General features: G+C 44.5%; 3 protein-coding genes and 1 long non-coding RNA gene across 5 annotated transcripts; 2 read left to right on the forward strand and 2 right to left on the reverse strand.

Moving 5' to 3' along the window:
* Nucleotides 1–41: 41 nt before the first annotated feature.
* mtf1 (metal-regulatory transcription factor 1) lies at nucleotides 42–9982 on the forward strand. The gene is made up of 11 exons (XM_084667003.1): nucleotides 42–421; nucleotides 1852–2377; nucleotides 4380–4618; nucleotides 5781–5912; nucleotides 6083–6156; nucleotides 7391–7524; nucleotides 7803–7880; nucleotides 8025–8130; nucleotides 8412–9040; nucleotides 9169–9238; nucleotides 9349–9982. The coding sequence occupies exons 2-11, from the start codon at nucleotides 1904–1906 to the stop codon at nucleotides 9843–9845; spliced, it is 2433 nt and encodes an 810-aa protein (XP_084523129.1). The 5' UTR covers nucleotides 42–421; nucleotides 1852–1903; the 3' UTR covers nucleotides 9846–9982.
* A 3451-nt stretch (nucleotides 9983–13433) lies between these two features.
* On the reverse strand, nucleotides 13434–14101 carry LOC146301359 (uncharacterized). 2 transcript variants are annotated; one of them, XR_014724653.1, is made up of 4 exons: nucleotides 14013–14101; nucleotides 13862–13923; nucleotides 13616–13717; nucleotides 13434–13541 (listed from the first exon to the last, which is right to left on the reverse strand). It is a non-coding gene; the product is annotated as an uncharacterized LOC146301359 (long non-coding RNA). The 2 variants fall into 2 exon arrangements; XR_014724652.1 differs by having other exon boundaries at nucleotides 13862–14059.
* Nucleotides 14102–14326: 225 nt separating this feature from the next.
* yrdc (yrdC N(6)-threonylcarbamoyltransferase domain containing) lies at nucleotides 14327–17375 on the forward strand. The gene is made up of 6 exons (XM_084666991.1): nucleotides 14327–14590; nucleotides 14912–15107; nucleotides 15318–15432; nucleotides 15713–15832; nucleotides 16293–16423; nucleotides 16625–17375. The coding sequence occupies exons 1-6, from the start codon at nucleotides 14416–14418 to the stop codon at nucleotides 16692–16694; spliced, it is 807 nt and encodes a 268-aa protein (XP_084523117.1). The 5' UTR covers nucleotides 14327–14415; the 3' UTR covers nucleotides 16695–17375.
* On the reverse strand, nucleotides 17069–25739 carry LOC146301361 (glycoprotein endo-alpha-1,2-mannosidase-like protein). The gene is made up of 4 exons (XM_084666980.1): nucleotides 25229–25739; nucleotides 23864–23973; nucleotides 19436–19512; nucleotides 17069–19146 (listed from the first exon to the last, which is right to left on the reverse strand). The coding sequence occupies exons 1-4, from the start codon at nucleotides 25737–25739 to the stop codon at nucleotides 18510–18512; spliced, it is 1335 nt and encodes a 444-aa protein (XP_084523106.1). The 3' UTR covers nucleotides 17069–18509.
* Between the last annotated feature and the right edge of the window lie 543 nt (nucleotides 25740–26282).

Consider the following 26282-nt stretch of genomic DNA (forward strand, 5'->3'; position numbering starts at 1 on the left):
ATATAAGGACTTCACTTTTCTTAACTGTAATGTAAAGGCCCATATTGTACATCACAGTTCTAACTCAAACACACTCCATGTAACACAGGAGAACATGGTGTTGATGAGTTTCCACTCAACATAATTAATTATTTACATATGCTTGAAAAGCATATTTATTCACATTTCAATAAAGCACATCTGCTTGACCAGAGGTATAGATTACTCATGTTGGATGATACGACAACCAATACCATACTACTCGATATATAAACATTTAAGAGTGTATAACAATGTGTAGCTGTATTTCCCACAATTCACCACGTTAACTGGGAGGCTGGAATATGACGTTTATATTTAATCATGGTACCGCTAGGGAGGGGATGGGAAGAAAGTGCTAGCAACCTTAAACATAAGGTCTAACGACGTTTTCTCTGCCCTGGTAAATATCTTCTTGTATTTGCTATTGGCATTGTGAGTTTGTTGTGACAACTTGTTTAAATTGACGAAATCAAACTTTTCTGGTTCGTCGCGAGATTTGTCCTGGTCTCAGCAGTAGACTTGCTAGCTATCTAAATTAGCTCGCGCTAGCTGTAGCTAGCTAGCTGCTTGGTCTAACTAGATAGCTAGCAAACTGATTGTCTAATAAAGACTTACCATTTGCTCTCAAGATAGCCACCCAGTTTGTGTTACTTTAGTTGGGTAACGTGTAGTTCTATTGACAAAGCAATATACATGTAACGATTTAACAAGATCCGTGCAAATTAGGCTACAGCCAAGCCAGCTAGTAGTAGCGAGTCAGGCAGACTGCTCAAGACAGGATTTAATGCAATGGATTGCCCGTTAGGAAGCTTCCACTCAAAACGCAACCCATCATTTAATGCGTTCTTGCTGTAGGAGCATTAATTGTGTTAAACTATTGTTTTACATGCCATCAGCTAGCAAGGTTTTCTTATAACGTAATGCCAGCTAATATAACGTTATAGCCATTGAGCTAACCTTAGCTACAGCTGGGCAGCATCCTCACCTAGCTAGTCTCAATTGGCAAGCATTTGGCATGTCTGTCAGTTAGTTTGACATGTTTACCAGCTAGTTACTGTGTCTTGTAGCTAGTCAATTCAATAAAAACGACTAACATCGACTAAATTGATTTGCTACACTAGCACCTTGTCTCAAAGTAAATCAACTTCAACAGCAAGGTTACTATACCAGCTAACCACAGGGGTCTCGTGACAATCGGAAATCAGAAAGTTCTAGATCTCCCATTTTGGCTACCGTGCTTCTGTTTGTAGAAAGTAGGCCATTTCCATATACTACCATATTGGTGAATTAAAAGTATATCTTGTCAGCTGTTATCGAGTTCTCACTGCGGTAGCTGGATTTTTTTTTGACGAAAAGGCTGAACTGTCATTAAACGTTAGTCGAATTGCAACCCCTTGGCTTGCCTAGCATACACATAACACGCCAATGATTCCAATGGAGGATTGTCATGACAATTGTAGCTACATGTTAAGTATGACCAAAGGGTATTGTGGTCCACTGACATTTGCGTGTTGGTGGCTATCTTCACACAATTCAAACACAATTACCATGTGTTTGTGTTCAGTAGCCAAGGTGCCTTTTGTCCCGGTTTCCTAGCAATGCTCTTAGGTTGCTAAAATGATCAGCAAACTATAATTAATCTAATGTAACTAGATTTTGTATATAGGGTGTTTCTATGTTTAGCATCAGTACGTTTTTCTATAAGTAGTAATGAAAGCAAAATTTGTGATGACAATTTTGTGTTTAATGTCAGAAATTAACCCGTTTTTAGCAATGCCAAATATTGTATATATCAAATATAAATATATATCTGTAATATGTTTCATGCAGGTATAGCAAGTGTGCCGTCCTCTGCGCCCGGGCGAGAGAGGCGGCCAGGACCATGAGCGAGAATGGCCCTCGCACAGAGGCACCGATGTACCTCACGGTGGAGGTGGACCAGCATCCGCGGGAAGAGGACGAGGACGAGGAGCAGATGGCAAACTACGGCAAAGAGGATGACCTGATGCCCAACCGCCCCTCCTCCTCCTCCTCCTCGGGCCGTGTGTACGACCGCACCACGGTGCTCATCGAGCAGGACCCCATCCGATTGGACGAGGAAGGCGAGGAGTACATCCACTGCGGCGGGGACGACGACGGGGTCACCTTCCTCACTGAGGGGGAGGGTGACGAGGAGGAGGGCTCCCTGGCCTATATGACGGACCCTGACGGGATGTCGCAGGGCTATGTGCACCATACCATCTCGCCAGACCAGATCCAGTTCATCATCAACCCCGGGTCGACCCCCATGCCACGGAACATTGAGGGGGCCACCCTCACCCTGCACTCGGAGTGTCCAGAGACCAAACTAAGAGAGGTAGGTGGGAGCCCATACCTAACAGCAATGTGCTTCCTCTGCACATTTTTTTTTTTTATGTTCCTGCTTCACTTCTTTCTTCCTTAAAGAGGACCCAGGAGACTACAGCAGGAGTTCCACTCCATAGCCTGTTGCTATCGGTGTATTTGCTTTATCATCGGGGCTCTATTGCTGCCGCAATTCCCTTCCAAATTACTGGTTTATGTAAGATCCGACCTGTCCCCAGCATCGCTCGCTTCAGGAATTTGACTAGAATGTTTTCTTTGTAAATGCGAAGCAACTCTCTGTTGTGGGTCACCAGTTTTTCTACTCTCGGAATACAGCACATGACCATGTACTGTGAGGCATGGCAAAACATTGTGTGTTGTTGATGCAGCTGTAGCTGTTTGTTTTCTGTGTCCTTAGTTGACATCATGTCAAAGTGTCGTGAGACCCTGCTGTCTGCCGCGCTGTGTTTATTCTGCTGGAGCTCATCCAGTCTGTCCTCATCCTTGGCCCCATCCACCTGACTTGATATCGCAAAGAGAAAACGTCTCATCCAGAATTAGATTAAAGAAACGTCAGATAGACACCGAGCCAACGTTGCAATTCCCAGAATTGTGTCCTGGTGTTCTGGCAATTACTCAACATCAATTTACTTTCAAATCTTTTTAGTTGTTTCTCCCCCCTAACTTTTGTCCTTTTGCTGTCACGCATGCAACTCTGTAAGAGTCTCTTTGAAAAGCGTCTGAACAGTGTAACTTGTGTATCCATCCCTGCATGCACAATTTGTCTGCATGGCTCTCTTTGAGTGCTCTCTCTACTCATTGTGTCTGTGTGGGGGAGTCAGTGGCATGCCGCATCTAGTTACCCCGTGTGATTGAGCTGATGCTGAAGAAGTGCTGGAGTCACCACGGTGTGGGAGAGGGAGGCTAACAAGCTGCGGCGGCCTCCTCTGACCGTCGGCTCCACACCGCACAGTTCTCTACATTTCTCTCTCTCGAGCACTGAAAATAAAAAGCCAAATCAATCAGCCGCCTATCCCTGAGGTCCTGTTAAGGTTTCTTGCTCAACATGGGTTCCACACTGCTGCAGTGCCTGGACAGCCTTTTAGTACGTATGGTTTTGGGCCCTCTGTATTAATAAAGAGGCTGTTTTATCTATGACCCGAAGAGTTTTAGCCTATATGTATGTTGTGTCTGCATGTGGTTTGTATGGTTGAAGTCCAACAAGAAACGCATCTAAAAATAGCTGGATCCAAGCATGGACAGCCTCCTATCCTGGGGTTACATAAGGTATAGAATCTGTTGGATTATTTATGTAGGAGTGCAGCATGTAATTTCACCAAGGGTCAGGGTCTAAACTAACTTCCCTTTCGAACCCCAGCTTAAAAGAGGAACTGGAAAACGTGTGATGTTGGTAGCCAAGAGAGATTGTCTTTGTCTACCTACATTCATGGCAGCGCTGTGGGATAATGAAGGCGAGCTTGTTTCTATGGGAGATAAAGAGGAGAGATGGAGTCTTTCTTCTCTTTTGGCCCAGAGGCATTTTCCCCCCGGAGAGAAACAGAAGCACAGGGCAACCACTGCTGTGGAGTCGAGCTGAGCTGAACACAGGGAAACAGAATGGGTTGGATGTGATGTGTGAGGAGTGAGATGGGGGAAGGAAGAGGGGGGGGGGGGGGGTAGAGTCATCCCAGTCACCAGTTCAAGAGCTGGCGGGTGGCTGAGTCATTGAGTTCAAGCTCTTCCCGAAAGGTCCCAGTGATCTCTAGAACAGAAAGAGAAAGAGACGTTATATAATGATGTATATAGCCTCCTTGGATTCCTCTTGTGTGAAACACAGCCTAAACATTGGTTTTGAAAAGCTGTTAACAGCTGGTCGATGAGTATGTGGTTTGCTCTTTCTAAATGAAATGTTTCTCCCCTGGTTTTTTCTGGGTTTGTAAGTGATCACGTGATCCCCATCTGCTTCCATCCATCCCTTCGTTCTCTCTGTCTCTCTGTCTCTCTCTCTCTCTCAGGTGAAGCGGTACCAGTGCATGTTTGAGGGCTGCACCAGAACCTACAGCACGGCTGGCAACCTACGCACGCACCAGAAGACACACAGAGGAGAATACACGTTTGTGTGCAACCAGCAGGGCTGTGGCAAGGCCTTCCTCACCTCCTACAGCCTTAAGATCCACGTGCGCGTCCACACCAAGGAAAAGCCCTTTGAGTGCGACGTGCAGGGCTGCGAGAAGGCCTTCAACACTCTCTACAGGTTAGGCCCGTAAATCGCATATGGCTTCAGTTCTACAGTGAATCCCACTCTAGTATTGAGAAGGTTTCCATGGGAATGCACTAGAGATGACGTGAACGGAGCATCTCTCATACAGAGTAGTTCAAGTACACCTGCCCTGACTGGATGTCTGTCATGTGGGACATGTGAGCTACCTGGAAGGATGAGGGTGTTCCTGGGAAGTAAGCTTCCGTAAACTGACTGGATGGTAGCTCTGTCTTTTTGACGCAGTGGTCTTTGGATGTTTGACCCAGAGCTCAAACAATAGGCTCCATGCATCCAGACAATTTCTTTTTTTTTATTTTTCTTTTTTGTCTTGAGGTTACCATTGTTCTCTTTATACAGTGCCAGTTGCATTTAGCTCTTATCTCTATCAAAGCCGATAAGAGCCTCATGCAAACAGAGTTTGCGGCTCTTTCATGGTGAAGCCCTACCTGAGGCCCCCAAAAATCAGTCAGTGGAGGCGGTCCTGTTTGGCTGCTCTCCACTTTTTGTCAGGAGCCATTCATCATTCTGGCCGGTGTCATGCTGGCTAGCTCCTTTCTTAATCACATTACCCTCCCCTCTTATCACAGCCTCTACTGCCTGGCCCCTCCTTTAGGACACGCGTTCACTGCCTCAAGCGTAGCCTTACAACATTAGACAGAGTCGGTTGGTTTCTTGTCTGGGCAGGAGGTTGCTGCTTAATGTCAAGTGTTTGCTCAAGAACAGACAGGCCCAGTCAGGGATATTTAGACCCTTCTACGCACTAAACGTTTTGTGTTAAATGACGTGACTAGCAACCAATCAGCATAAGAATCGAACACTGTTTGTTGCAAATGGATATGGTTGGTTGAAGCACTTGTGATTTGTCCGATTACCGATGTCGATAGTGATGATGACCCAAGATGTGCTACAATGCATGGAATGTCAAGTGGATGCCGCCAGTCAATTAGCGTAGCCATATTAGAGATTCTCCCCCCTCTTTCACCCCCCTTGAAGATTAGTAGCAATAGTTCTTTCCTCTCCACAACAAACATTAGAACGACTATAGCAGATAACGGTATTGAAATCGACATAAGCCAGATAGGTGTCTTGTCTTTAGCAGCCGACCAGTCGGCAGACTAATGACGAGGTTAATGACGTTCATGTGTCACCGACGCAGACTGAAAGCACACCAGAGACTGCACACGGGGAAGACGTTCAACTGTGAATCGGAAGGATGCACAAAGTACTTTACGACGCTCAGTGACCTGAGGAAGCACATTCGTACACACACTGGGGAGAAACCATTCCGGTAAGTGCAGAGGGTGTTTGCCGGTGTTGTGTGCCAAGGGGTGAGGGTTTCTGCCATTTGAGGGAAGGTGATAATCGGCTTGTTAGCGCTTTTCAGCGACGCGTTTAGACAGCTAGGCTACTTGATAGCAGTCTTTTAATGAACTGTCGCTTCCTGCGATCTCTCCCCAGGTGTGACCATGACGGCTGCGGCAAAGCGTTTGCTGCTAGCCACCACCTAAAGACGCATGTACGGACACACACAGGTAGGCTACTAACACCCCCCCCCCCCCCTCCCGCTCGCTCGAAATACAAAATCCCCGATTTCCGGGAGATTGTATAGCATTAGCGGGCGTCAGGGAGCCGCTATTGAGACTTGGGATGTCTGCAAATCTAACTTCGGTGTTTCCAATTAGTTTTCTCGGCTTTTGCGGCCGAGTGAGATTTCCCAAAAATATTTCTACCCTCATAACTTAAAAGATCTCTAACGTGGTGTTTTGCGCCATTGCTTATGCCAGGGGTAGGCAACCCTGGTCCTAGAGAGCCGCTGTCCTGCATGTTTTAGATGTTTCCCTGCACCAGCACACCTGATTCAAATGAATGGTCATTACCCGGCTTCCACAGAGCTTGATAACGACCCATTCATTTGAATCAGGTGTGCTGGTGCAGGGAAACATCTAAAACATGCAGGACAGCGGCTCTCTAGGACCAGGGTTGCCTACCCCTGCCTTATGCAAAGCATCGCTCACGCCCACGTTAGCTGTCAGTCTCCTCGCTTATGTACAGTGCATCCGGATGCTTGTCATGAAAAACGATGGATAAGTATGTAGCAAGCTAACATTAGCTAATTATCTAACGTTTACGTTATTACCAGAAGATCTTACAACGTAACGTTTTTTTGTATACAAGAGCACAGTGTTCTTTTATAGATCTAGTCTCTTAATTTTGCTCTCAATGTGCACCAGATTGTTTTATTTAAATGTTAAAAAAAGGTTGATATTACGGTGGAGCTTGCCGCCAGACCCTAGTGTCTGAGGTCAACCCACCACAGTCTCTAATGAGAAATCGAAGAGAAACACTGCACCTCTTGAACCAGCTTTTTTTCCTTTTTTGCATTGTTCGAAGTCTTTATGCTGGCTTAGCTTTTATGTGAAGATGGCCCATACCATATCGCTCTCCGACTCATCTTTCCCTCTCCTCCCTCCATTGTCCTTTTCTGTTCTCTCCCATTGTCTCCATCTTTCTTTCTTTCCTCTCTCCCTCCCCTCCCTCTCGCTCTCTCCCGCCCCCTCTCTCTCTCTCTCACTCTCTCCCCCTCTCGCTCTCTCTCGCTTTCCCCCCTCGCTCTCTCACTGTCTCCCCCCTCGCTCTCCCTCTCCCCCCTCGCTCTCCCTCTCCCCCCTCGCCCTCTCTCTATCTTCCCCCTTACTCTCTCTCTCTCCCCCCCTCACTGTCTCGCTCTCTCCCCCCCTCATCATCCCACTCGGCACCCTCCTGTAGGGGAAAAGCCTTTCAACTGTCCCAGCGATGGCTGTGAGAAGACCTTCAGCAGCCAGTACAGTCTGAAGAGTCACATCCGAGGCCACGACAAAGGCCAGCCTTTCAGCGTGACCTTAACCCACCCCCTGTCAGAGGTGAGTCATTGTCAGTTCAGCATAATGTGGATTTGTATCCCCTGGTAAGGAAAGATGGGACGAGACTTCTTTGTGCAGTACTGAATTTTGGAAGTGATTTCATGACAACAAATTTAGTGTCCAATTAGTTGTATTAAAGGAAATTGTGATCATATTGGCTATTAAAAGGTTGTTAACCAACCCTTTGATTTAGATCTCCGAGGTTTCTGTTGATGACTGACTATGCTAATGTATGACTATGAAGAAATAAACTAGAGCCCATTCATCTCTAATTACAGGATGCGAATCATTCACTGTGCCTCAGTGATCTAAGCCTCATCTCTACTGATTCAGAGCTACGAGAGAACATCCACAACGTGAGTTTGGCAATCATTCCGATGCACCCCCGTTTGCTTCCGTGCATGTGCACGAGTCGATGTTCTCAAAATGGAAATACTCAAATTTGGGTTCCACATTGTCCTCAATCTCCATAATATTCTCTTGTTAATTCTTCCAAACAGTCTCAGAACATGGATCTGAACAGTGTCACCCCCATCAGGATCTTTGAGCTCATGTTTCAGAGTCCAGAACATAGTGAACACAGTCAAGACGATGTTCATCCTCGAGGCAAGTACTTTTCAGAACACATGGACTCAAACTGGGGTCAAATGGCTGAGCGGTTAGGGAGTTGGGATTTTAATCAGAAGGTTGTTGGTTCAATGCCCGGCTGTGCCAAATGACGTTGTATCCTTGGGCAAAGCACTTCACCCTACTTACCTTGGGGAGAATGTCCCTGTACTTACTTTACTTAATTTAGCGTCTGCTAAATGACAAAATGTAATGTAAACTGGAATCGGGGTTACTGTATGGTGTTGATCATAACTTTTCCCATTCCCCTCTCCTCTTAGAGAGTCTTGTGGAAGTCTTTGGCCTGGACACTCCCACTCAACCTACAGCGAGTGACGGTTCTTCCCTCCTCTCCTTCCCCCTGCCCCCCTGCTCCTCGTCCTCCTCACCCTGCTCCCACACCACCCCGGTCGCGGAGGGCCCCTGCCAGCTCAGCCAGACACCCTCTCAGAACCCGACGCCCATCAGCGCCACAGTCGGCTCCGCCCAGCCCGCCCCCTACGTCTCCTTAACCGGCCCAACGCCAGACGTGCCCGACCAAGCCCCGGGGGCCGGCGCTGCAGCCCAGCAGCACTATGTTGCCGTGTCGCCCGCTTTCCTGCAGCCAAAGGGCAAGACTCCGACCGGGCCAGCGGCGCCCCCTGGGGCCTCCGCTCCGCCAGCTCCGGCCCTGAGCGCCGCGGTGCCGTGTGCCGCTGCTGTGGCCGCCCCCAACACGGAGGCGCCGCCGCCGCCAGCCACGGCTCACAATGTGCCTTTAGCCCCCAACACCAGCCCGGGCCTGACCCCCACCACCATTACCATCGGGTCCAGCCAGGGCCTGCTGCCGTCCAGTATCGTCATGTCGGATCAGAACCTGCAGTGGATCCTCAGTAGCGCCGCCAACAGCCAGCAGAACTCGGACACAACGGTAAGGGGGCCTTGGTAGTGGGAATGTGAAGGCAGTGTATATATTTTGAGTATTCTTCACTAGAAAATTACTCCCAGACTTGGCTTGATGCGAAATTGTTAAAAAATCAATTTGTGTTTTGCATGCAGACTCACCAAGGAGGGACAAAGGTTGAGAAAGTGTTCTTCACCACTGCCATACCTGTGGGAGGAAACCCAGGTGAGTGGAAATGCAATTACATGTTTCCTTGGGAGCTGAATAGATTCTAAAATTGAATCAAAAATTGAATCCTTAAATTAAGAGTTACTTTATAAATGTTGTTGTTCCAGGCAATGCTGTTCAGCAGATTGGCCTCAGTTTGCCAGTCATCATCATCAAACAGGAAGAATCCTGCCAGTGTCAATGTGCCTGCAGGGACTTGGCTAAAGACAGGAGTTCTAACAACAAGAGCACTAACACAGCCACAGCAGTCATAGCAGCACAGCAACCTCCGGATCCTCCTGCTCCTCCTCCTCCACCTCCCGAGGCACCTTATCTACCTGTTCCCCCTGCCCCGTCACCCCCCGCCTGCTGCCTCCCCCAGTCCCCCTCTCCTGGGGGCGAGATCCTCCCCCAGGGGGAAGCAGAACCGGGCAGCACTCCCTCGTCGACGCAGACGTTCCCCACGGCGGCCACCGACCCTTCTCCCCCCGATGGCCTGTCCAACATGGACGTGTCCGACTTCCTGTCTCTGCAGAGCCCGGAGACGGACGCCAATATCGAGGCTCTGCTGCTGGTGGCTGATGACTTTGCTATGGCTGGCAGCAGGAGCAACATCAACCCCTAGGCAGGGGGGGGGAAGGGATCGACAACTTGACCACTCTTCAGCTGAAACCGCTCGTCAGACTGAACCCACTCCCTCATCATGCACACGTCCCCATGTTCACATCCCTCTTCTCCTCTTTCTTTTCGTGTGCAGGCACTCCCCTCACCAAGGGTTCCATCTCTCTACCTGTAGTGTGTTTTTGTTTGGCCTAGTAGACACATTTAAAAGACTACAATAGAACTATTCGACTCAGTTGCTGCGGATGGTCGAGGTGCAGTCGTTTTTAGCGATAGTGTTAGCATATTGCTAACAACACATATCGATAGCTGCAGATGAAATTGAGAATTTCGCATGACTTGGCGCTCTCATTGCCAAGCAATAAAACAAAACTAGACTTGTTGTCTAATCAAGCACTGTAGTGAACTAGCCAGCATACTATATACCTTTCAACCAGTATGCTTTTGACCAGAATGTACTGCATGTAATGTAAGTCATTTGGTTTTTATCCAGTACCACCAGGAATTGGACGTTGTTGGGCAGTGTTATCTTACTCAAGCAATGTCTATTGACAGCCATTGTATAAAAAGTAATCATGACAAATTTGTCTAGGAAGGTTATTGTATTCCAGAAAATGTGATTTCCTTTGGTTTCATTTGTATTTTCGGTATTGTGGCTGTTTTCCTTAAACAAGTATTACAAATTGAAACAACCTTTGAGAATTTGATTGCCTTTTAAATTTGATTTTGAAGTCAAATCACCATTTTCAGGTTTCCAGTAACTTTATTATTTAAGTGATAACAGATTAATTTATTGAGAGCTTAATTCTGCTTACTTTTGCTGTCTTCTCTCAAGCAAGCATCATGGACAAAATATCAATCTTTTTATTATTATTATTTATTTCATTGCCTGCTTAGGAGTCCTTGTAGTTGTCCTCATATGTTACTGATTGGAGTCTATGGTACCCTCCCTCCCCCTCCATTTTCTTTGTTCTCAAAGACACGAGAACATTGCAGTATTGCATCTATTAATTTTGATCTTTTGGTCTTCTGGTTTGCGAAAGCCTTTCGCAATCAAAAGACACATTTATATATAGCCTGACCCTCTCAGGAATGCACAGTGTCGTACAGGTTGCTCATCAGACATGCAATGGACTGCCAGATACCATTATTGCAGTAGCCCTGTGTGTGCTGCACTTTCTTCTTAGTTTTTTTGTGCACTACCTTTTTTTTTCTCCCTTAGTTACTCAAATGCCTAGTTATCTGCAGCACTAATACATTCTTCATTTGTGAACCACTGCTGTAAAAGGGTGTACATATAACATCGAGTCATGTACATTTTTATCCTGTCAGAATGTTCTAGAATTTGTATTTTTGTATAGAATTTTGAATTGTTGAAGTGTGGAAGTTGGAGCCTTCAGAGAATACCACCCTTACTCTTTTTTTAATTTTTAGCATTAGCCTTCGAGACATTCATCTTATGCAGACGATTGAGAAATTTTTCCGAATTAGATATCGGCGCTACTGTACACAGTACCTTCTTATATGTGCATATGTAATTTGCTTAGAGTATAACATAACATTATTGTTTCACAAGGGACACAATGCAATGACACCACAGAAGGCATTACTTCCAATGGGTTTAGAGCTGCACGGCCTTAAATGTTATTCCACTTACTGTGGCTTACGCGCCTCCTTGCCTTGTCAGTCTCTGCCTATGACTTGCCATGACATTGCCCATCTGGCCACTACGCCCTTTTCTTCAGTTTGTTTTATGCCTTTGTGCAGCAGTCTATACAAGGATATCAACTCATTTGTTTGATCATTTCCGTGCCAATGATGCAGCCTAATCTACGCGTTTTACTATTTTGCGTATAATAGAAATATGCATCTATTCAGCAAAACAGTAGCCTGAAATGTTAAGATTCCTCGTACTGTACTGCAGTGAATATCATCCATTTTACAATTGACAGGACACCCAAGAGAAATTCCATTCATATTGAAACTGTAAACACATTGTTATTTTGTCGTTGTACTTTTATTTTGCTATTGAACTGATTATGAATAGATGGACTGAGAATCACACAGGAATGATGTATTCTGTCAGAAATATTTTTCTAACAGGCATAAAGCAGTTGACATGTGGATATCTAAAGGAATTTGAATGATCTTTGCCCTTTTACTATCTGAAATGTACCAGATATATTTTAATATCAACGCATACTATATGTATGTGTATGTGGGGCTATTCACTGTACTGTAAAATGTTAAAATTAGCATTTTATTAAGATTATTGAATATATTATTTCTTTTTTGTTAGCACTTAGATTTGGGTCCACTACTAGAATAATATAAGTGTCTAGATGACAAAATCCTTAATTTGTTTCTTATTGAAGTGTTGTCCCATATTTAATGTTGGTTAGCTTGAATAATTGTAAATATGAACTCAGCATAACCCGTGATTGAGTTGCAATCAATTTCATGCATCCCTTTGAGGAAAAGTACCTATGCAATTATTTGACTGCAGCATTCCCAAAGGTGAAATGTACCAAACATATTGACCATTTTTCACTGAAGTCATCAGATATTTCCCATATTCAGTATGCAGATTCACATGTACTACAAAGGCTAATGAAGGTTGTTTGTAAAATTACACACAAAAAATACAACATACTTCATTCTTTGACCAACACATCTCAATTACTCACTCCTATATGTATGCTAAAAAGGTCCATATTGTTATACTCTATGGGTTGTGATGGAGTGGTGAATATGGGCATTTGAGTATTTGTATTTTCATCCATTGCTTTCCAGTGAGTTGTCCTTTTTACCTTTTTCTTTTCTCCATTTTGAGTTACCTGGTTATATACCGACTGGATTTACTTGGCATGGAACCTGTAAAGTCACTGATTCTGTTGTAAGAATTATTTGGGTCATGTGTGCTGCAGTTTTTACGTTATGGGTAAAAATTATTTGTCACATTTTGTTGTATTTTCACTGAAGTCATCTCAATCTTTTGTGTCTTTCTGTATTGGTAATACAAATCCAACCCAATTTGTACGCCCATTGAAAACATGTAGACCGAGATGTGTTCTTTAGAACCCGAACAAACCCAATTTTTGCCTTTGAAAAGGTACCTTTTATAGCTGCTGACTATTGCAGGTCAGGCATTGCAAACATCTTGTGCAAGGAAACAATACTTTCCCTGGAAGGAATCAGATGTTTTGAGGGCATTGGGGCACTTGTTTGGAAACTGGTTGTTTTTCTTCAGATGTACCAGTTTGGAAAGAATGCAGTGGCAACAGGCTTTTTTGAACTTTGTATATAGTTAGGGATACTTGTGCTTGTTGGAAAATGTTTAATGGGTAACAGGAGGGGGAAACGAAATGCTTCCAAAGGAATGTCTTCAGTACCCAAAGAGTAAGGAATTGTAAAGGATTTGTATTTTTTTAAAGAATGTACAATGTGAAAATGGTTTGCTTATGCTTGTTTTGTATAAAGTAATATTGTACTATGATAAAGTAATAACTTTTTGAATTGAGAGCAATATAATACTAATAAAAATCTTACCTGATTTGTCAATGTTACCTTTTCTTAACCAAAGAGGCATGACTTTATTTACCATTTATTTGTCAGAATATGCTTTACTAATATAAAAACATACATCGTAGTTATGGATTCACTTTTGTGCTGGAAATGGTCCATCACTTAGATTCTTGTCCTGAGAGGGGAGATAGAAATTGCACTGTTTTTTTCGTTTACCACATGCTTGATTTAGGGGGCTCTGGGACCTACCGCTAAGACACTTTGCAGTTCCATCAAATCCCTCAGGACAGCGTTGCTTAGCTCCATCTTGTCCTCCAGAGTAACAAGTCTATCGTCGAGGTCCTCTAAGAGCTATGTGGGCCAATAACATGGGGTTAGTAGTTAGTAAACACACGTGCTATTGCGTGACTATGGTTTCATGATTTCATGGTCTGTATGATTTATCCACGTAACAATGTTGAGTAAAAAGAGTATATACTTATTGGAACCACGAACCTGAGTGTTCTGTGTGTTTGAAGACTCTTCCTTTACAGCAGCAGCATCCTGTAACTTCCTGTCTAGAATAATGCACACCAATGAAACATTTGGATATTCCAGCGGAACAACTACACAGTATGACAGTGACGTGCTGTTACAGTACTCGTACTCGTTGCCATGATTCTTCTCAGAAAGAAAGTTAGGCTTGCTTGTGAGTAGCCTAAGCCTACACGGGTGTTATAGTTTTGTTAATTAGCAGCCGCCAGTTAATTAAGGTCAATGCCCATGTTTATTAGACGATTTTTTTCTATCTTATATATTTACCTAGCCTATTCTACGTAAAAAAATAAATTAAAAAAAGGCTCTATTTGGTAAATGCTCTGTTAGGGATTTAGCTTACTTAATTCAATGTATCCAAATGGAAAATCGAAATGCTGCTATGTCTGTGCTGTCACCTTTAAGAAACAGGGGGTCATCCTTTGAAGGCGTTACCGGAAGACTGTCATTTGCTGCGAATAGCGAGTGTTTCATCAGGCAGTACTAGCATGCTGTAGAAACCTGATACAGTTCACATGCAGAGTAGATGTAATGTTATTAATGCCTTCGTCAAATCAAGAAGTGCGTATCACAATGCCCCGTTAACAAAAAAAATGTGCAAAGAGCTGAAGACTAAAGTGTTGCGTTTGTTACCGCCGACAGTCAATGGTTTGACCGGCCAGCATGAGGACACACCGGCCAGACACTCAGGTGACTTTAGCTAGCTTGAAACAGCAAATCGGGTTTTCTGTCGACTTCTCTTTTACAAAGACTTCTAATGCGTTGAACATGTTGTCAAATTATTATGTATTCACGGCCTACATGGCTGGTCTGTTGCTTCTAGTTGCACGTGTTGGACACATTCAGCTTCCTTTATCTTTGATAATATGTATGGTGTAGTTATAGGCTTGTGGGATGTTTACATAACGAAAGTTGGTACTTTTAATGGCATTTGTTTGGCGTTTAGGAAACACTTCCTTTTTTCCCGAACGTATCAATGTTGATGACTTCATAACCCCATTTGGTCTGTAGATGGTGCTGAAATCCTGGATGCAACCGTCCAATCTCTGAAGGAGGGTCAGGTGGTAGCTTTGCCAACTGACACAATATATGGCTTGGCTTGTCTGGCTCAAAACTCTGACGCCATCAAACGGGTGTATGAAATCAAAGGACGAAATGGTCAAAAACCGCTGGCCATTTGCGTTGGGGAAATACAGGACATCTACAAGTAAGCGTTCACAGTTTTGAGCAATAATCTCCAGGCCAAATAAAAAGGTTTACAGCTATAGAAAACTCACTGCTGCGCTTGCTTCTTGTTACATAAACTAGTTAGACCAACACAATCACATTCTATTTAACTATGAGGCTCATCAGTCCATGCTACAGCATGTCAAAACAAAGCAAGGACAACTGTTATACCTCTATCCCATGATTGCAGGTACTGTAAGGTGTCCGTCAAAGAAGAGCTTCTGAAGGAGCTTCTGCCTGGTCCTGTCACTCTGGTTCTGCAGAGGTCTACGGTGTTGAACACAGACCTGAATCCTTTCACTCCGGTGAGACCCGGCCACCCCTCACACTCCACCCCTTCACACACCAGGAACCACACCCTACAACAAGACACTCCCCCAATTTTTTGTAATCCAAGTTCATAATTATATGCTGTTGTTTTTTTTTAAAGGTCTTCCGAGTCTTTTGAATGAGTCTTATGAATTATTGTTGTCCTTGCTTTGTTTTGACATGCTGTAACATGGACTGATGTGCCTCATAGACCAACACGACCACATTTTATTTAACTAACTAGTTTGTGTTCTTGTGGTTGTGTGTTCCATTTAGCTGGTAGGTGTGCGCATCCCTAACCATCCCTTCATGAGGCGTCTGTGCCAGCTGTGCGCAGAGCCCCTGGCTCTTACCAGCGCCAACATCAGCACACACTCCAGCACTGTGGCTGTGCATGTGAGTGGAAACCACCCTCAGTGTGTGTGTGTGTGTGTTACAACAGATTTTATTTCGAGTGGATCACTCGAAAGTCATAAAGTGTGAATTTATTGGGTGTTTAATTAATTGATCTTGTATAGCACTTTCTACTACTCAAAGTACTCAAGGTCGCTTTACCGAGTCCAGTATTCATTCAGACACAGTCAAACCGGTGGTGGTAAGATACAACTGTAGCCACAGCTGCCCTGGGGCAGACTGACAGAAGCGTGGCTACCAATCAGCACCTACGGCCCCTCCGACCACCACCAACATTCATTCACCAACATTCATTCACATTCATATGATGCATGTCTTTATGGTGTTTGGACTAAGCAAGGCTAGTGCTATATTAACATCCGTGCAGGATTCTGATTCATTTGTGTTCTGCAAAAATGCGTTTGTTTGTTGTGTTCATATTGGACTTTTTAAATTCCTGCAGGAGTTCCAGGACCTGTGGCCTCGTTTAGCTGTGGTAGTTGATGGTGGACCAATAGGAGACCATAGTCGGTTAGGGTCAACAGTGATTGACCTATCAGTGTTTGGAAAATACCGCATCATCAGACCTGGCTGGTGAGTCATTGAGGATCTCCTATATGAACTTTAAGGTGGTTTAGGTAGCATGATGTAATTGAAAGTAGATCAATGTCTTGCATTCATTTAAGGTGAACCAAGGTTAAGTTGTAGTGTCTCAGTTTAAAATTGAACTTCAAATATGGAGGTAAGCTTGTTGATAAGAGTTCACAAGCCAAACCACTCCTTTTTATCTTTCAGTGCTTTTTCTGCCACTGTGGATTTGCTGGAGCGTAAATATGGACTGCTGGAGGACACAGAAAATCAATGAGGATTTGTTCCTACTCACTGGCTGAAATGCACAAGCAGCTGTATCCATTTTCTCTATAGCCAATGAAAAATCTTCCTCCGGTGGCAATGTTTGATAGGCTGAGGGTTAAACATTTTTAAAGTAATGTTGTGGTCTTATCTACCTCAGATTATGGACCTATGGAGTTTATTTGTTTTGGGTGATCAGTTATTTGGGCCTCATCTTACATGGGTCAATCTTAGCAACAAACCCAACTATCTCTGCTATGTCAGACTGGGAAGAGGTCCAGAGAATGACAGTTGGAGGCTGTAGTTTTTTCTTCAGGACCTGCGGGAGTCTTTGGGTCTCATTGTGCTCTCTGCCTGGAAATTAAATGAAAATTCCTTTTTGAGGTATTTGTAATTTAAAAGTTTTTGAAATTGTATTTATTTGTTGGAGTGCATTGGTGTGGTTTTTCGTTTCCTTTTTAACAGTTGTTGATATAACTCTGTGATTTTGACAATACATCAAATGATGGAATGTTGATTTTCTTCATCTCCCTGTGCATTCACATGGCATTGTTGGCAGTTCCTCAACTACATTGTACAGTGGCATGTAATATAAAATAACATTTTGTTATCTGCTCATGTTAACAATAAATTCCTGAAATACTTTTTAAACAAACTTTTTTTTCCATTAAAAACTGATGAGTAGCCGGTTGAATATTGAATCATGTGCTTTCTTCCTTAGTTTTGAGAGTGGAATCCTGAAACGGATCATATGGCAAAGGTGTCTAAAGTAGTTCAGCTCATAATCAAGACTTTTATTCTTCATATCATTTTTACAATTGTCTTTTACGCGCTCTGTCCATTATTCTTGTTCCAGTATCTCACTTTACCAGCCGTAAACTGGAGGAGGAAGAGATATTTTCAGAAAAATGTAAAACAAAGTTAAACCAGCTTGCACACTCTAGAACAAAACATTGATCTGAATAGACAGTCGAATGTTGTCTAGAGTTGGTGTTTTCCACTGTGGGGAAAAAGTAACCCATAACATACATGGCTGTTATACTCAACTGAGTGGATATTTAATCATGCTCTGGTGGTCCTACATCTCTGAGGAGATGCTTGCTTGACTTGCCTGTCCCCCTACCGGTGTGCACCGCTAAACCATTCGGTGGTGAACTGTAAATCGTGTCCTAGGGCTGTTGTCTGCTGTTTTGAAGCCACACGAACATTAAAACCTGCTGCAGGCCATGATTTGAAGATGAACACCACGACACAACAGTTTTCTCATCCTGTAGCCATAAATGTGAGTTTTTACATGATTTGGTTTTGTTGGTTAATGCTCCTGAAAACCAATATGTTTTATTTACTCTGTCGTAACTATAATGAGGAATGTGGTGCTGAAAGGAAATTACTGCTACTTGTAAGCAAGGTTATGTCGCGAGAATTACATACTACACCGAGCAGTAGTTCCTCGGGTAGGACAAAGTGATGTATTCATAATGCATAAAATACACAGGGTACTGTACGGTTTACTTGAAAGTGTCCATGCGTGACGAGAGGAAGGGGGTCGCCTGATTATAAGAAGGGTTCCGTGGAGGTCTGAGACGAGCAAGTCTCTGCAGCACTTGGAAGTTTGAGCTGTCATTGGCCAAATTAGTTTCAAATAAAACCACACAATGCCACTAAGGGCTGAGAAGAGTTCAACCAAGAGTGAGATTCTCAACCTCACACTTTTCGTTTTTTTTTTTTTTCTGGTGTACTAGCACACATCCACAAAGGTACTACCCCCACTGAATAGTCTGCCAGTCCATACACACACTCCTTCATTTCACACACACGCTAAGCCAGTTCACATGAGCCACTGCTCCTTCTCCTTATTGAACTGCTCAGCCCATCTCCGGGTCAGTTCCAGGTAAAGTTCAGGCTGATGGGGCTGGTAGTCTAAGTACAGGCGTGTCACTGTCTTCTTCGGCACCGCCTTCTCAATCTGTGTGCCCTCGTGCCACTCGTTAAAGGACGTGATGGTGACGACCTCCGGCCGCACGCCGAGGGCAGCCTGCAGGGCCATCTCGTAGTAGCGGCCGTTGACGCGGTTCCGCGTGTTGTGGTTGTTCCACGGCCGGATGCTGGTGTCGATGTAGCCGGGCCCCACGCTGGGGACGAACAGCAGGTTGTTGCCATCGCAGAAGGCCTTGATCGCCTTCCAGTTTTGGTGGGAGGAGCCGAAAGAAAAGCCGTTTGAGGCAAAGTAGGTGTACATGCCGTCGAAGCCGCCAGCCAGGATGTCATGTTTGTGCCGTTCCTCCACGATGAGGGCGATGAATACGGCATCGTAGGCGGTTCCCCGCAGGCTGTGGGAGCCTGCGGGGGTCAAGAGGTCCGACCAGGCCTCCGGAGGGGTCAGGTAGGAGTCATATATGTAGAAGAAAGGCAGTACCTTCCCTGTGCTGGAGGTGAACTTGTAGAAGGCTCCATGATCCCCGTACCTGAAGACACAAAAAGAATCATTGGAAGAAGAAACCCCACATGACAGTACAATCAGAAGGAAACAGCTGACAAGACATTCTTTTGTGACAGGAGGATCTTAATGCAAGGAATCAAGCAATGAAGCTTGTCACACCCATGAATAAGTCATACAGCTAGCATTAGCTGAGTGTGTTTTCTGTCTTTGTGGGTTACCATTCTCTTTAACACAGAGTGAAGTTTAAATGGGTTTACCTATGCGCTCCCTCTCTTTCTCTCTCCAGGGATAGGAGCAATGCAAAGTGGCCATACCTGTCAATGATGTACTTGATGTTGTCATGTACACTCTGGTCTGTCCGTCCTCTGTATGGCTGGATATGAAATGCAACCTGGAGAAACAAACCCAGAGATGGTAAGGTTGATGTTGCACCTTTCATCAATGAGGATGTCTAAAAACGAATCATTGTTGAAAATAAAACAGAACAGTTTAACACATGACAAGATATGAAAAATAAACGAATATATATAGGCCTTTAAGTTTAATATTTTAAGAGAAGAATGGAGAAATCCATGACTGAATTATATATGATCAAACTAAATGCTTTTGTTCTTGTGGATTGGCATCCCAAGAGGAACACAACTGCTTCTTAAGTGGATGGATTTGGTCATTATGGAAATAAAAGTAACACCTGACTCAGCCAGTGACACAGTGTCCGCACAGTGTCTGACAATTCTGCTGCTCATTCCAATGATCAGAGTCCTGTATTGGCTGCCGGATATCTCTGTTGTTCTAATATTTTGATAGCTTGTAGCCTTGAAAACGCTTGTCCTATTCTGTTGTGTTGAGAACTAACCCTAACGCATGTAACAATACGCAGTCCTTGCATTTTACATGAGACAGAATAGTAATTCAGTACATGGTTGCAAAGAGGTCTTGCAGTTGGCCAAGTGCTTTAGACTACAGGGGAGGGGGTCTGGAGGTAACTGTGGCCTTTGGACCTTCAGTAGCGATTGCCGTGGAAATGTAGTTCAATAAATGAAAGAGATGCTCGGTGTGAATTGGATTTGGTATAGGAAGGTGGTGGTTTTACACTGGTGCCCTCCCTGTGGGCTGGATAAACAGAGAAGTGTGAGAAGGAAAGAGAAATCAATGTTTTTTCACTGATGGTGGCAGGTATGTTTTGGTGTTGGATGGAAATGTGCATTTCAATGCTTTTTTTACCCTCCTTCAATTTGTAATTTGAGTCATGACTATAGCTGACTAAACCACTGGTCCTAAAAGGAACGGCACTCTCTGTTGTAAAAAGTGAGATTTTGTACGTCATCTGCAAAATGGATTTCATTACAAGCTTGGGCCCTGCAAAAATGTGTATAAAACAGGATAATTGAGACAGTATCACCCTTTACTGTGGATGAATGCAGACTGTGAAACAAGCCACACCATTTGTCCAAGACACGGAAGGCCAATTTATGATTAAAGGAGACCAAGCAAGAGCCTTTGAATAACTCACAAACATAGCCAGTGTATCCATAGGGCGCCAGACCGTACAGTACATTTGGCTAAAGGGAGTAGGATGACACTGTAATATAATGCATGTAACAACCCCCGAGGAAGGGAATTGAGCCGTTCGTTTAAAACTTCTCAGGCAACCAAATGTCTGCCAGAGATGTTGCCATTGCTCAGTTTCGGGATTACGTTCGATGATGGTGATAAGCTTTGACAATTAGTTTGATTTCAGTCAAGTGCTCCGTGCTGTCAACTTCGTCTTTTCAGCCTCAACATCACTAGGCTTGTGTCGTGCTCCACAGGGCAGAATCTAGCTGCATGCTGTTCAGTACATCTGGAGCCAAGGAAATGTGCTTGACGGCATATCTTGGACATCCCTACACCACTTTGTGTGTGGAGCATGGCCTACTTTTCGACTGGAACATTTATAGGCCCTGGGGGTGCAGATTGTTCAGGGAGGCAAAACTGAGTCATGGGACCCACGCCCTCTCTCCCTAGATGCACTTGCACCCAGTGTCTCCCACCCACCACCACTGCCTCCCCCCCCCCCCCTCCCTCCTCCATCCACCCCCTCATTGTTTCAGCCTGAGCTAGCCTGCAAGCTGAGCGCAAGGGCCTCAATTGGCACTGTTGGCATCGCTGGCACAATGAGAGGATCTACTTTTGCTTTACATACATAATACAGAAGGGAGGAATATGGGTGCTGACGCTTGACTTTTAAAAGGGTTCTTAATGCATTGTTCTCACATAAAATAAGTAGTGGAGCCTGCTTTTTTCGCAAAGTCAACAAATGTACGACCATATATACGGCCTTTATATATCTTATATAATATTGTTTTGATTATTGCAAGTGCTGCACAGTTAGCCTTTGACCTGGTCAGCATATTTGCGAAGACAGTCTCTGTTTTCGCCTTGGCACGTGTGTGTGTGTGCATGCGTGTGTCAGGGAGTGAGTGAGAGAGCAGTGGTGCTATGTTACATGCAGAGCTCCCTTCAATTGTCCCGTCAAGCGGCAGGTTATGAGGCTGCTGTAGCTTTGTTCTTTGTGATCCTCTGGGGCTCAGAGTGTGGTGAGACAGGGCTTTTCCGGCTGTGAGGGACTGGACAGGACAGAGATGACTCAGCTGGTGAACAGAGATAGACTGACGGATTGATTCCGTGGAATGCACTTGTCTTATTATGCAATGTGTATCCTTTGTAGGTACAGAAGCACTGGCTGGAAATTGCTTACTCATCTCTCAGACCCTGTAAACTGGCAGCCTTTTTAGAGGATTCGCAATCATTGTGTGGCCATGCATCCCTGCAATGGGTTCTTGCATCATGGTGTGAGGCTTAAAGACGTTTTTGTCTGCTTTTACACTGAAGCTGGGACTAGCTGAGTTTAGAGTACAAGAGGGTCTTGTTTGCTTTAGAACATTTTCACCGAGAGCATAATCTTTTTCAATTGTCAGCGCTTTACAAAGACTGTGCATAAAATACTCTCCAAAGATAGATGTTCTCCATTGCAGTGGGAGGGGGATGAGCTGGTCAAGAGGAGGCAGATTCTAGAAGAGACTACCTACAAGCACCACTCGACAGTTTATTAAAGAAAATGTTTACTATGCTCGCTGTCTTTGTGTTGGTGAATGATTATCATTGATTATCCACATGCTGGGGTGAGTTGACCAAATAAGACATGTTTATATGGAACAGGCACCTGGTCTACGAAAGGCTAAGCATAGTTGGCCAGAAAATGCTCTAACACACCTACCTTAAATCATTTAGGCTCCCACGCTCCCAATTTGTTTTCCTTTCAAAACCAGTTAACTTTGTTTTCATCACTGTATCATACACCTCGTGGCACTTTTGCTGACACCAGCAAAAAATCCAGGCCCTCTGTTTACAAACTAACTACAATAGTCAATCTGCTTGTTGTCCAAAAAAGGAAGACACCACATGTATGAACAGCTGAAATTACAGTCTGTTACAATGTTACAAATAGTGTTTTGAAGGGATTATTGTCACATCATAGCAGCACATTTACAACTCATGTAAAATACCACTTCCTTGAGGCTCCCCCCCCCCCCCTCCCCTTCTCTCTCTTTCTCTTACTCTCACTTTTAGAGAGAGCTTTGGTGCTCCATGAAATTAAGTTGAAACCGATAGTGGCTTACCTGGTTAGCTAACACCTCAGCCACCTGGTTTACTTTGTTTAAATGTGCAGTGTGTTGAGCAAACACTGGCTGTGAATTATAGATGGTTCCCAGCTGGAGACCAGAGCTCTTACAAGCGTGTCTCCCTCATCACACTGAACTCTGAATTAGTTCACACAGATGCGAGGCTCATTCCGCCCTGAGCAGCTTTTTACACACACACACACACACACACACAGATTCACACACATCAAATAACTGTTCACAGCTGTCTACTGACACACACATATCACTCTGATTGCTGTGTTGTTCCGCCGTTCATATGCATGGCTGTCTACACAACATAATATCAAACTACCAGCTTTGTCATATTTACACGCCTATACTTCTGCTGGTTTACAGATGCACTCCAGCTCCAGATAACAACCCTGTAGCTATTTATGGACACACAGCATGGCATTGGTTATGTCATCAACCCACAGCCACGGCCATGAAATATCATCCCTTTTGAATAGTGCTGTTCTCTTCCTGCCTGTGTCTGAAGTGGATCTGACATTACACACGTCACATTACCAAGAAGAGGCCCTCTGAAAGGCTCCACGCACTGATAAGAAACAGACATGCAGGCAGTTGTTTACCAAGAGACCACATTTTCCAGCCTAATTGGCATTTGGTCATGTGCTTGCCTCAAACACCCCCCGCCCCCCCTGTACTCCAAAGTATTTCCCAGCCTCTGTAAACAACACGTCCGACAGCTCTGTGTCCCGCTTGGATCTGATGTTAGATGTGCCATCAGTTCTGGTCAAAGGCTGAGTCCGACCCCATCTCCCCCAGACCACCTTGGATAGAGCTGGGAGATCCAGCCTATGTTCCATTTCAACCCTAACCCTGACCCCCCCCCCCCCCCCACACACACACACACACACATGAAGAGCCGTGAAATATGTGTTTAAGTACAGGTGTGTGTGTGTGTGTGTGTGTGTGTGTGTCTGTGTGTCTGTGTGTGTGTGTGTGTGTGTGAGAGAGAGAGAGAGAGAGAGAGAGAGAGAGAGAGAGAGAGAGAGAGAGAGAGAGAGAGAGAGAGAGAGAGAGAGAGAGTACCTTAAGGTTGTGTCTATAGGCAGCATCCAGAACGGCTGGCACCAAGTCTTCTGTGGGTTCACCGTTGTCATCAGCTAGGCCTGGAGGGTACCAGGACAGTACTATGACCCCTGTAAGACACACACACACACACACACTCAGCCTCTTTCGAAACTCTGGATTTGTTAGCCCATCAGTTATTCTATAGAGCCTGAATACCCTGAAAAAAAACAATAAAATGTTGGTTGTGTATCGGTACTTTACTTTATTAGGTAATTTACCAGTCCACAAATTATTTGAGGAGACAGTTCTAGCAGGTTTTTGATTGGATTCAAATTGTGCCATCCCTTTTTATTGCAACAGACAGTGCAATGTGATGTTTGAACATCATCTTTCCTTTGATTGATGAAAGATAAGTTTATCGCATTTTGACTGGCGTTGGCATCGGAAGGCGTAGAGAAGCGCACAGCCCAACCGTACCTGACAGCTCATAAATTGTAACGTGGCTGTGGATGCTTGCCCACATTAGAATGGTCACAAACGCTGTTGTTGTCACACTGCCAGGCGGTCACTGGCAAACCAAGTAGCACTCAGAGCTAATTTTTTTACCCCGTGTCCGCTTGGTAAGAGGCTGTGTGGAATATTTGATTACACCATCAAAATAGCCATGTATGCGTGTATTAAAAGTTGTGGCTATAGCGATTAATTGTATTGACGAAGCACTGAGGGGAAGTGGACGATCAGTCATTTAGGCAAGTCATGTGATTTAGTATTCCGCTCGGGACTTGGTACCAGTTGCTAATTAAATGGGTTCTCTTTAAAAAGTAATGTCAAGCTGGCCTGTCTCTGTTCCATCTGACAGAGTGCGTGTTGGGGGAGGGCGATAGAGACTGTAAACTGGCATGCCGGACGATGTAGGCTACAATAGCCAATTGAGCCGGAGGGGAAATATTGCATTTTCACGGACGAAGGCTGTCCCATCAATTCACTGTGCAAAGTAAAGTGCGACACTGTGGACAGTATGTCTTTCGTAGAATAGATCTAACTAAATGATAACAAGCATAGTCTAAACCGATGTGCCATGTGTTACTGTTATTTGACATACGCAAAGTTTCACAAGCAAAGTTTTATATAGGCCTAGCGTCAGACGGCCTCCCGTGTAAAACATGGCCCTCTGCATTAACCCAATAGACGCGGAGCTACGGTGAGCGAGCGCTTTTCGGTGCATTCCCTCGCGTGCTGAAACAAGTCCATCAAGCGCAAGCGAAACAGCTGTTCGTTAACTAGGACTAATATAACTCTGTAGGACTACCAGCTGGCTACGTTATAGTTTTACTTTGTCCGTAAGTCGATGACTGAATTACCAACCCCTGCACCTTACAATACCTGCTGCAGCCGCTCCTATCTGCTCCATGTGGGACTCTATAACGTCAGGATCCCTGGAACTGTATGGCCCAAGCTCGGGATAGAAACTGGATCCGATGTCTTCCGGCGGCATGTGCCTTCCCCTCGGGTAACTGGAAGCGATTTTGGGGTCCCAGTGCTGCACCAGTGGGTGGTCCCAATGCATGTATTTCCCGTCCATGTGCGGAGTCCCGTACCACAAATGGTAAAATATATGGACGTCATAAAAAATTATTCCTTCAGGTCCAGAGTTCGATAAAAGTACTTTGGTGTTGCTAGAAGCTGGACGGGCTTGACCTGGAGACACGACCATGTCTTGGGACACAGAGCGGCGATCAATCTTTCCCCCAACCATCATCCCCAGGTCCAACCCCGGGGCCATGTCTGAGAATCTATCACTGGGCTTTAAGGTCCTCAACCCCATCATGGTACCAAAAACAAATATTGTAAATAATAACAAGACTATGCATGCTTTCTTTCGAAACCGAGCCATGGTGCATAAAGGTCTCGCGGAGGCTATTCCGTTCTGTGTGAGAAGCGCGTTGAATTGCGTTGCCACCAAGTCGATGCAAAACAAGACCCCTTTATGTTCTCCTTTCCTAAAATGCTTACTGTAAATCAATGATCAAAATGGGATCTGGAGATGTGTTCAGCAATCAAAAGAAAGTTATAGACACAATGATATCCACGGAAATCGAAATAGCTTAATCATAATGCAGAGTCAACTCAACTCATCATAACTTAATGAATGACAGTTGATTGCAGATGACTGTCATTTCCGCTACGCTTTTTGACGCAGTGGCAATAGAGTTGACATGAACTTGCAATTAAAATGTCAATAGTTTGTAAGTTATACACTTAAGTAGGTTTTGGTAGACAGTGGTTTGAAGTGGTCAAGAAGTTAACTTCCCCAAAACAAGAGAACACAAAAACCGAGAGAATACTGAATCCCTAGACTTCCCAACCGCAACAACGTATACTCTTTTGTGAGCTGAGGTTGAGTTTTGGGCTAAATGTCGAATGGGAAAATATGTGG

The sequence above is a fragment of the Hypomesus nipponensis genome, chromosome 2 (genome assembly GCF_054491055.1).
Source record: "Hypomesus nipponensis isolate SF chromosome 2, ASM5449105v1, whole genome shotgun sequence".
In the NCBI taxonomy this organism is placed as follows: Eukaryota; Metazoa; Chordata; class Actinopteri; order Osmeriformes; family Osmeridae; genus Hypomesus; species Hypomesus nipponensis.